The sequence below is a fragment of the Grammomys surdaster genome, unplaced genomic scaffold (genome assembly GCF_004785775.1).
Source record: "Grammomys surdaster isolate TR1022 unplaced genomic scaffold, NIH_TR_1.0 213, whole genome shotgun sequence".
Classification (NCBI taxonomy): domain Eukaryota; kingdom Metazoa; phylum Chordata; class Mammalia; order Rodentia; family Muridae; genus Grammomys; species Grammomys surdaster.
In genome coordinates this window covers 3,732,398-3,744,153 of record NW_021604658.1, presented here as the reverse complement: position 1 = coordinate 3,744,153, position 11,756 = coordinate 3,732,398, and the positions used below count along the sequence as shown (strand labels likewise).

The window sequence follows — 11,756 nt, the reverse complement described above, 5'->3', positions numbered from 1 at the left end:
AGAGAGAGAGAGAGAGAGAGAGAGAGAGAGAGAGAGAGAGAGAGAGAAATAGAATGTTCAACATGACCAGTAAATGAACTTTACCCTCCGTGTTTCCACAGGTGCTGGAGAAAACCTGGAGAACACAATGGCCGCCTTCCAGCAGTGAGTACACAGGAAGGCCCTCTCTCTTTACAGCCTGTCACTGAACTGATGAAGATTCACAGAGGGACACAGTGTATATGTGCCGCTCACTTGTGATAGCTGTTTCTCTAAAATGCCTTTTTGATAGCTTGAAATATTACAAAGAATGATTGACGTCTGTGTAATTGTAAAATTAGTCCAAAGAGACTTGGTTTCCAGAGCTAGAAGCGGACAACTGTGACAAGGGACAGACTGTGTAATGCTCATTGGTCCAGTGCAGAAAGAGCCAGTGAGACAACTGTTCCCCTGGCTGTTGCTCAGGAACGGGACTGTGTGGCTTTGTGCCCAGTGGTTTCTGTTGAGCAGGTTCCTGCAATCGGGGTTCTTGGGATCCTCTTGTGTGCTGATGTTGGTTTTTTTTATGAGTTCTTGGTTTTGTTTATATTGGATTCATATTTCATACAGAGGCCTTTTCAAGGCTTTGTGGTAGTAGTGGAAGCTGCAGAAGCTCTTGTTCTTTGTCTCAGAGCTGTTGTTACCATCAGCCTGTGTTCCTCTCTCTGAATACCAAAACGGGTTATGAAACAAGGCCAGTGATAGGAAGACATTACCTATTTATAGTTAATGAGAAAAATGTTCTAATATAACTTTAAGCCATTTTTAAGATGGGGTGGGCATCTCTTTGTTGACCAGGGTGGCCTCACACTCCGAGGCAATTTGGAAACATTTTGTATGTAGCTAGAGCTAATCAGGAGGGTTTGCTTGTCTGCTGTGCTGGAGATTGAAGCCAGAGCTTCCTGCATGCTAAGCACGCACTCCACGGCCAAGGTACGCCCACATCCCAGCAGAATTTGGTCTAAGTTTCTGCTTTTCACCATTCAGTGACATCTTAAAGATTTATTTTTCTTCTTGGAGGTAGCTCACACCTTCCCTCCTGGTACTGGGGAAGCAGAGGAAGGCAGCTGAGTGACTCCCAGACAGTTATATGGAGACAGTGATAAGTGTGACTTCAGGAGGAACTTGATCCTCAGTTTGTGGCCCTGCTGCTAGAGTTTGGGGAACCAGGAACTTGAGTGATAGCATCTCAGACAGGGGACTATAGCCAAATATATTGGAATTCTCCTGTATCCAAACCTCTCTCTGCCTGAGCTCCATTCCCCAGTCAGTAGTCAGCTTCAGCTAAAGTGCTGCCTGCCTCTGTATACAATTCCTGAGTTTCCCGGGAGGGTGATCATTACTCTTACCTTGAGGACTACAAATGGTGTCTCAGCTGCCAGTGATGGTGCATGCCTTTAGTTCCAACACTCAGGAGGCAAAGGCAGGTGCATCTCTGAGAGTTAGAGGCCAGTGTGGTCTACAGAGCAAGTTCCAGGACAGACAAGGTTACACAGAGAAACCCTATCTCAAAAACAAACAAACAAATAGTGTCTCAACAAATTTCAAAATAAAACCTGCACAAAAATCACGGTTCATGAAAGATCCTTCTGTGTGGCTTATAAAATTCGTTCACAGATACCGTCTCTGTAGGTTATGAGGATGGCAGAGGAGGGGTTTTTCCCTCCTCTTCTTCTCTGACAGCTTGCTCAGGCTCTGATAACTCATAACTCTCAGGAGTTGGCCGCTAAAATAGAATTGGAGCAGCATACCCCAAGGACAAGCAGGATGTTAGACAGGTAAAGGAGACAACCATCCTTTGTGGTGAGCATAGAACCTAAAACTAAAAAATGGTACTGCTCAAATGCAGAGTGCACGAAGTCCTTAAGACAGGTTCTCATAGACTAGGCTGCTCTTGAATGGACATGTGTCCAAGAGTGACTCCAAACTGCTTCTCCTACCTCCACCTCCCAGTGCTAAGATTACAGTCATGTACCACCACACCCTGCAAAACCTGATTCTTAAGAGCTAATAAAACTAGGCTATTAAACTGGGCCACATAGGTAAATACCCAGAGGACATTGAAGTACTTATGTGCGTGGGTAGGAGAAAGAAGCAAGTTATATTAACAACACCTGGAAGTGTAATACGGCATGTAGTCAAAATAATTAAGTCAGTGCCCTGACTCTCATAGTGTGTGTGTGTGTGTGTGTGTGTCAAGGTCTCATATAACCAAGACTGATCTCAGCTTGCCATCTAGTTGAAACTGGCCTTGAACTCTTAATCCCCCTGTTTTTAGGATGTAGGTGTTGAGATTTCAGATATGTATCACCACGCCTAGCACTTCCCACCCTTCTTGCTTCCTTCCCTCTTTCTCTCCTTCTCCCTCCCCTGCCCCTCCCCCTCCCCCCCTCTCTGTCCTGCCCTCTGTCTCTTTTGAGACAGAGTCTCTCATATATAGCTCTTGCTGTCCTGGAGCTCTCTCACTGTACAGATCAGGCTGGCCTTGAACTCACAGAGATCCTCCTGCCTCTGCTTCCTGAGTGGATTGCTGAGATTAAAGATGTGTGCTATCATGTCTGGCTGATGCATCTGATTTTAATCATATGTTTTCTTAGTCAGGGTTTTACTGCTGTGAACAGACACCATGACCAAGGCAACTCTTATAAGAACAACATTTAGTTGGTGCTGGCTTACAGGTTCAGAGGTTCAGTCCAATATCATCAAGGTGGGAGCATGGCAGCATCCAGACAGGCATGGTGCAGGAGGAGCTGAGAGTTCTACATCTTCGTCTGAAGACTCCTAGTGGAAGACTGACTTCCAGGCAGCTAGGATGAGGGTCTTAAAGCCCACGTCCACAGTGACACACCTATTCCAACAAGGCCACATCTACTCCATCAGGGCCACGCCTTCTAATAGTGCCACTCCTTGGGCTGAGCATATACAAACCATCACTTATGCACACCCAAATATGCACAGACATAAGTTTATTAATATGGGACTCTCCCTAAAAATTCACTTGAGGACATGGTTTTGCTTTATTGTGCATGCACTCAAAGCTGAGTCTCTCCTGAACCATGTTGTGTCAGAGATGCATGCATTTGAGTAGAATATACTCAAGTTTAAAGGGGAAGAGGGCGTGTACATGGAACCCAGTGCAAGTAGGGGTTAGAGGATGATAGGTGTGTTATGTGCAAGAGAGCAGGCGGGTATTTTCAGGTGAAGGAGCTAGGCTTCCAAATGAGGGGAGAATGGGGTGTGCTCCCTAGCACTCAAGCCAAGTCTGTTCACTAAACTGTTCCCTGTATGAGCCCACCTCCACAGCTTACAGTGAACCTAGGCTGCTCTCTATATATCCTAGGTTGGACTCACACTGGAGGCATTCTCCTGCCTCAGCTTCTCAAGTGAGCTCAGGTGTGAGCAACTATATCTAGCCTTTCTTTCCTTAGTGAGTTTTGCTGTTGAATGTCTGCTTCTATACTTACTAGGCATTTGTGATTCCTTATTACTGAGAAGCCCTACTGTGCACAGTTTCACCTGAGACTCTTCAGTTTGATGTGGCTCTGAAGCCACAAGTTTGTTTGTTTGGTTGGTTGGTTTTGGTTTTGTAAGACAGGGTTTCTCTGTGTAGCCCTGGCTATCCTGGAACTCACTCTGTAGACCAGGCTGGCCTCGAACTCAGAAATCCACCTGCCTCTGCCTCCCAAGTGCTGGGATTACAGGCGTGCACCACCACCGCCCGGCCCTGAAGCCACACTGTTAAACTTAGTTTAGTGATTGAATTTCATCTCTAGGGTTTTTACATATCTTTATTGTTACATTTCTGTGTCAATTTCTGAGACAAACTTCTTTTGTTCATGTATTACTTTCCAAAGTCATTCATTCATTCATTCCTTTCTCTTTTCATTTCCTGCTCTTGTTTTATTTTTAGACAGGATATCATATATCCTAAGCTGGCCTTGAACTTCACCCTACATAACCTTGAACAACTTCTGTTAGGACTGCGTGCTGGGGTTACAGACACGCTCCAGTTCACGTGGCTATTCTCTTCCTTTACTGTCTCTTTCTAGATCTCCCTTTCTTTGGAATCCATTGTTGTTTTGTATTTCTCACTCTGTAATCTTCTGCCTCCTCCTCCCAAGTTCGGGATTCCAAGAATATACCACAAGACCACCCAAAAAGTATGTTTACTCAAGATGATTAAAGCAGCCACTTTGTCTTAAATCTTGATACTTTTATTTGATATGTGTGGAAATAAAGGCCACAAGAAGAGAGTCGGCTTGCCCTAAGTTATACTAAGGTATCAGGAACTGCCACCCAGGTCTCTTAATTTCTGGTCAAGTATTTTTCCCATTATATTGAAATGTCAGGGTTAACCATAGCTGCCCATGGAAGAGACGACATGATTCACTTATTATGTCACAACATTTTAATAACTTTTTATTATAAGATGACAACCTCACATTGACAAATGATAAATGTGGTTGGGCTATTTCAGTGTCATGGGATACTTTGGATTTTAAAATCAGAATTTTCATGTCTGATACATATACAGTAAATGTTTACTGGGTTTCAAAGTGGCGCTTTCTTTTGTCTTCAGCGCAGTTACCATTGGGACAGACATGTTAGAGCTGGACTGCCATATCACAAAAGATGAGCAAGTCGTAGTGTCACATGATGGAAACCTGAAGAGGTCAACTGGGGTCAATGTAAACGTCTCTGATCTCAAATACTGTGTAAGTAAGAATAAACCAGTATCATTGTATCTAAGGGTAATGTTTTTAAGGCAGAAGAGAGCCAGATGTCACTTCATAAGTAACTTTTGAAACGACGATGATTAAGGTGGTGTAGTGGCTCGCAGCTATAACACCAGCGCTTCGGTGGCAGGAATCGTGCCAAAGACTTGAAGCCACTCTGGCTCAAACAAACAGACAAATAAACGGGGTAGAGAAATGGCTTCGTGGTTGAGAGCACTGGCTGCTCTTCCAGAGAACCCCAATTCCATCCCCTGTACCCATGTGGGAGCTCACAGCTGTGTGTAACTCTAGATCCAGGGGATCTAACACAGTTTTCTCCCCTCTGTAGGTACAGGCAAGTAAGTGGTACACAGACACACATGCCAGCAAAATACTTTTACGATAGGAAGAAAACACAAAGTGGACAAAACAAACTAAGTTCCTAAAGAATGACAGTGATTCAAATAAATGTGAAAGGAAAAAGCATTGGTGTGTCCTGGTATCCAGTGAGGGATTGGTACAGTTCAAACGCATCTTTGGGGACCTACCTGCTTCATCTTCTTTCTTCAGACCGAGTCTCATGTAGCCCAGGCTGGCCACAAACTCCCTGTGTAACTGAGGATAACCTTGAATTTCTGATAATTCTGCTTTCACTCTCCCAAATGCTGGCATTACAGGCACACATAACCGTGCCCAGTTTACAGAACCCAGGGCCTCATGCACACGGGCAAGGGCTCTCTCAGCTGTGCTACATCCTCAAGGCTTCGATAAAATTAACCATCATCAACTATGAAATGACATTACAATTCAAGTTGTCTATTTAAGTCATGTTCAATATAGGAATTAGTTTAGTCTTGTGTAGGAAAGCATCATTTAAAACCTGCTCGAGGACCAGCGAGATGGCTTAGCACCTAAAAGTGATTACCAGGAAAGCTGACACCCTGGGTTTGATCTCCAGAGCTCAGTTTAAGAAGCCAGATGAGGGACTGGAGAGCTGGCTCAGCAGTTAAGAGCACAGCTGCTCTTCCAGAGGTCCTGAGTTCAATTCCCATCACTCACATGACAGTTCACAACTGTCTGTAACTCTAGTTCCAGGGGATCCAACACACTCACACAGACATATATGCAGGGAAAACGTCAATGCTTATAAAACAAAAATAAAGAAATCATATAGATAAAAGGAAAGACAAAAAAAATAGATGAAGTACTGTGATCCCAGCACTCCTACCACGAGATGGGAAGTGGAGACAGCCATCCTGGAGCACACGGGGCAACAGATACCAAGGGAGACCCTACTTTAAAACAAGGTAGAAGGAAAAAGCTAATTCCCAGAGGTTCTCTTATGACGTCCAGGGGCCCATGCGCGCTCTCTCTCTCTCTCTCTCTCTCTCTCTCTCTCTCTCTCTCTCTCTCTCACACACACACACACACACACACACACACACACACACACACAATTTAAAAAATCTAGTCATATGAAAAAAAAATTAAAGAAAGAAAGAAAAATGTGGGCTAGCAAGCTAGCTCAGTGCACAAAGGCATTTGAGGCCAAGCCTGACAGTCTTGAGTTTCATCCCTGGGATCTGTTTGGTGGAAGGAGAGAACCAACTCCTGCATTGTGTTCTCTGCACCATATGAATGCACTGTGTTACATTTGTACTCTCACACACATGCTAAATAAATGTAATTTTAAACAGTGTAACTCATATAAATCATGTGAAGAAAACCAGTAACATGCTATAATCTGTTGCTATACTCTGTTGGTTTCCTGCAGTTTTATATGAGATAGAAATTATGTATATTATGTTTCAAATACTTGGATGTAATGAGTGTGATGGCAAATGCCTATAAAAAGTTGTGTCTCAAACAAAACAACAACAACAAAAAAAGGTCAAAGAGGCCAGGCATTGGAGGCGCGTGCCTTTAATCCCAGCACTTGGGAGGCAGAGGCAGGCGGATTTCTGAGTTTGAGGCCAGCCTGGTCTACAGAGTGAGTTCCAGGACAGCCAGGGCTATATAGAGAAACCCTGTCTCGAAAAACCAAAACCAAAACCAAACAAAAAACAAAAAACAAACAAAAAAAAAAGAACAATAATACAAATTTAGGGCCCATAGAGATGGCTCAGTAGTTAAGAACATGTTCTTGCAGGAGGGTCTGAGTTCGGTTCCCAGCCCCAACATTATCCAGTTCTAGGGCATTCATCCTCTTAACGTCAAATCTCTACTCATACATATGTATGTACACACACACCTACATATAATTAAAAATAATAAAAACAAATCTTTTAAATAAGTAACAGAGGAGGCCAAACATTAAAATATATATATAAATTTAAGTAGTACGGATTTCTTGTACCTCGTGTATAAGTAATTATATCATGAATTTACCTCTGGAAGTGCTAAAGTATGCTGTATTTAAATGTATGCTATGTCTTACTATTTTTTAAAGAAAAAAAATCTTTGTCATAATTTGAGACACCGAAGTGCTTTTTGTTTTTAAGAGCTAACTTTTTTTTTTTATCATATCTTTTAAAGGAGCTCCCACCTTACCTTTGCAAACTGGATGTCCCATTTCAAAGAGGTAACATTCCTTTCTTATGGTTTAAACACTGACGTGAAAGTGTATTCACTAATGCTGAGAATCACAGTCCTTTTTTGCTAATAGTATTGCCCTGTAACCTAACCTCTGACCTACAAATCTAAAACCTTGATTGATGACCGATTCTAAGACTGATTGGCCCAAAGACTTAACTGTATCACTGTGCTTAAATTCTCGACAACTAATTGAAGCCTGAGTACCATAATTATGAATTTTGTTTCCTGGAGATACTTTATACTTTGGTGAGATGGGGGTGGGGGGCAGGGTGCCTGTTTAGTCTCAGTCTATATCTCAGCTGGCCTTGGATTCACTGTGTATCTCAGGCTGGCCTCCAACTCATAGCAGTACTCCTGCCTCAGCCTTCAGAGTGGTGAGGGTTGTCGAAACAAGCCATCAAGCCTGATTGCTTTGTACTTCTCCCTTTCTTTTCTTTTTCTGGGTTTTTTTTTTTTTTGTACTTTAAAAGTCTGAAGTTTCATAGCATTGCCACTACTTATAGTAGTTGTCCATTATAAATATCATAAAGGAGAAATAAATAAGTAGAATGGGCCTCTTGGAGAGCGCTTAGCTGATCAGCATTTGTATCTGTGGATATGTGTGTGTGTGCACACACGTGCACCTGTGCTGCTTGTGCTGGCACTTGTGCGCTGTGGTGGGCTTGTAGACCTGAGAGGACAGTTGAAGTTGCTGTCCTCGCACCTTGTAGTTCTGGGGTTCAAACTCAGGTCATCAGGCTTGGTGGGAATTGCCTTTACCCACAGAGCCACTTCACCAGCCCACAGATACAGTCCTGTTCTGCAGCCCAGACTGAATTGGGATTCACCATGTAGCCAAGGCTGGCCTTGACCAAAGAGCTTCATTTCCTCTGTGCTCCCCCAGGCCCAGCTTCTGAGTAGCTTATGCTGTGAACATTAAGCCTTGTCAGTTATATAATTTGAATATATTTCTGCCATGCATAGGCCGTCAGTTACCCTGTCAGTTTTCTCTTTCTTTTCTTTCTTTTTCTTTCTTTCTTTCCTTTCTTTCTTTCTTTTCTTTCTTTCTTTTTTGATTTATTTATTTATTATATGTAAGTACACTGTAGCTGTCTTCAGACACCCATATGAGGGCATCAGATCTCATTGTAGATGGTTGTGAGCCACCATGTGGTTGCTGGGATTTGAACTCATGACCTCTAGAAGAGCAGTCAGTGCTCTTAACCGCTGAGCCATCTCTCCAGCCCCTCTTTCTTTCTTTCTTTCTTTCTTTCTTTCTTTCTTTCTTTCTTTCTTTCTCTCTCTCTCTCTCTCTCTCTCTTTCTTCTTCCTTCCTTCCTTCCTTTCTTGTGCGTGTGTATGTGCGCAAACGTATGCATATGTGTGTGTGTGTGTGTGTGAGAAACGGAGATCAGAAGATAACTTGTTCAAAAAAAACAAAAAAAAACAAAAAAAGAAGAAGAAGATAACTTGTGAGAGTTGATTCTCTCCTTTCACCACGTAGTATTGAACTATGGCCATCAGGCTTGCCAGCTTCTGAGCCATCTCACAGGCCTCAAGGGATTTATTCATATCCATTTAAAAAATGCTGTGAGTACCACGTGGAATAGATTTTAAAGTAGCCAGTATAGGGCTAGACATAGGGCTCAGTGGTAAAGCACCTGTTGGGTTAGCGTTGAAGGCCAGGTGTGGTGGTTCAGACCTGTAATCCCAGCACCGGAGACTGAGGCAGGTGAATCACTGCAAGTACACTGCCAGACTGGAATACAAAGTCAGACTTTTTCTCATAAATCACATAAGTTGGGGCTGGAGAGGTGGCTCAGCATTAAGATCTCTTGCTGCTCTTCCAGAGAACCTGGATTCAGTTCTCAGCACCTGCATAATTGCTCACAACCTCAACTCCAGAGGCTGTGAACACCCCCTTCTGACCTCCAAAGGCTCCTGCACAAATGTGGTGCACACTCAAGCACACACAAATATGCATAAAATAAATTTTAAAATACTCTTTAGATTAAACATCAAAGGCAGGGTGGGCTCAGAGAGCAAAAGAAAGCTAAATAAAAGTCAGGGGGAAAAAAAACCCTGAAACTTCCTAGGTGTGTCAATCGACACCTTTAATCCCAGCACTTGTGAGGCTGAGGCTGGCAGGTACCAGGCCAGCTAGGACCACAATGAGACCTTGTCTCAAAAGATGAAAATGAAGGGCTGGAGAGAGAGCTTAGTGCTTAAGACTGAAGTTTGGTTTCCAGTACTCAGACTGGTTGGCTCACATTCTACCTCTAGTTTCAGGGGATTGGATGCCTCCTCTGGCCTCCCGCACACACACCCATGTGCACATAGGCACACAGGCATACAGATTAATTAAAGTAGAATAAAATAATAATAGAATAAAAATGAAAGGTCACCTATTTGTAAGGTATGTTTTAATCAAACGTAGGTTTGATTTGTCTTCACTTAAGTATCCTTACTCTACACTGGTTTGAGGAAATGTTCTTCCATTCTTGTAATTTATATTAAACGTTCTGGGCCTCTATCAATACTCTATCAATAGATTGGATTTAGGAAGGTTAAGATGTGAAGTTTCTAGCTGCGTCTGCAACACAGTGGGCTCAGCAGGAAGATCTCAGGGTCAAGCCCTCCCTAGGCGAGAAAACAATTCCAGGTCAGCCTGGCAGGTTACTGCGACCTCACCTCAAAAGGAGAGAGAGAGATCCGTGTCCTTCCGAGTGGCTCCCTGTAGAGGACTCACCTAGCAGCTCCTGAAGCTCTGCTCAGTGTGTGTTTGTGTGGTTTGGTTCTTTGAGGCAGGGTTTCTCTGTGTAGCAGCCCTGGCTATCCTGGAACTCACTTTGTACTGTAGACTGGTCTCGAACTCACAGAGATTGACTTGAATGTTCCTCCTGAGAGCTGAGACTCTATGACACCAAGCCAGTAACTCTGTTAAGTGCTGAAAATAGTAACTGAATGTTTTTGCTTTTCATTTCCTCTATAGAAGACTGTCTTTTTTTTTTTTTTTTTTCCCTTCGAGACAGGGTTTCTCTGTGTAGTCCTGGCTGTCCTGGAACTCACTCTGTAGACCAGGCTGGCCTCGAACTCAGAAATCTGCCTGCCTCTGACTCCCAAGTGCTGGGATTAAAGGCATGCGCCACCACCGCCCGGCAATATAGAAGACTGTCAAACTCCACACATTTATCATCATCACCACCATTATATGGCATAGAACTCACTGTATAGTCCAGGCTGATCTCAAATTCACAGAATTCCACAAGCCTCTGCCTCTGGAGTGCTGGAATTAAAGGTGTGGGCCATCATACCTGGCAAGGCTCCTCAAATGTTAAAGAAAAAACAAATCTTTGGGATTAGGAATCTTGTTCAGACTGTAGAGTGCTTGCCCAGCACTGAACAAACTGAACATGAGGTCCAGGCCTTTCTAATCCCAGCTTGGTGACGGGTTGAGGGGGGCAGGATGACCACAAATGCCAGTCTGAGTTCCATGAGACCCTGTTTAAAAAAAAGAGAAAAAAATCCTTTCTTTTTTTCCTGGTGTTATGTCTTCTCATAAAGTCTTAAACTTATGAATGTGGAGAGATCTCTGAAGCTGGCTAGCCCTGTTTTCCCTTAAAGAGAAGGAAACTGAAGTCACAGAGGAGATTAACTTGATCAAGGTCATATAACGAGTAAATGACCGAGCTAGAACTTGACACTGTTTCCACCTTACCTGGCCAGTGCTCACAGACAGTCCTGTCCTCCCGCTGAGCACTTACCTGACTACTGTTGAAAAATAGCAGACGACTGTAAAGAATTTTTTTTTTAAGTTTTTGTTTTGTTTTATTTGTTTGTAGACAAAATCTTACTGTGTAGACCAGGCTGGCTTCAAACCAATTTCCTCTGTCTCTTGGGTGCTGGGATTAAATAAAAGGTTGGCCTACCAAGTTCAAGAGTAAAAACAAAAATGAAAATAAAACTTTTATCTATATTGCATTTAACTCATAATTGATTTTAGACTATTGAAAGTTTTGGGTAGGCAGGGGTAGGTAGTTCCCCAAGCCTGGTCTACATAGTAGGTTCCAACCAGCTAAGGGTTTAGACCCTGCTGAACCATCTTGCTGGCTCTTTACTCTTTGTTTTCTCTAGCCAGCCTATGCTGACTTTACTGAGCTCCTGCTTCCTCCGCCCCCTGCGTGCTGGGACATGTGTGATGCCCAGCTGTGTGTATCATTTGTCTAACATAAGTTTTGTCCATTTGACCTTTTCTTGTGTCCCTAGTGTATCTCTTACTTGGATATGGACATCTATTGCTTCATGACAGTTCATCTGAATGGTCATTTCCCACACTTACATCACTGTCCAAATAGAACCTTCTGCCATGACTGGAGCAGTCTGGATTTCTGTGTTGTGATATGCGAAAGCCTACAACCGCATGTGTTATCTGAGTTTGAGATATGGCTA

The 11,756-nt window shown here is 43.2% G+C and overlaps 1 protein-coding gene across 1 annotated transcript in view; it reads left to right on the top strand.

Moving 5' to 3' along the window:
- Positions 1–11,756, top strand: part of Gdpd1 (glycerophosphodiester phosphodiesterase domain containing 1) — a 38,564-nt gene that overhangs the window by 10,343 nt on the left and 16,465 nt on the right. Inside the window, exons 2-4 of the mRNA XM_028772405.1 lie at positions 102–144; positions 4,598–4,733; positions 7,269–7,314. Of these exons, the coding sequence (XP_028628238.1) occupies positions 102–144; positions 4,598–4,733; positions 7,269–7,314 (225 nt within the window). The remainder of the gene's footprint in view (positions 1–101; positions 145–4,597; positions 4,734–7,268; positions 7,315–11,756) is intronic.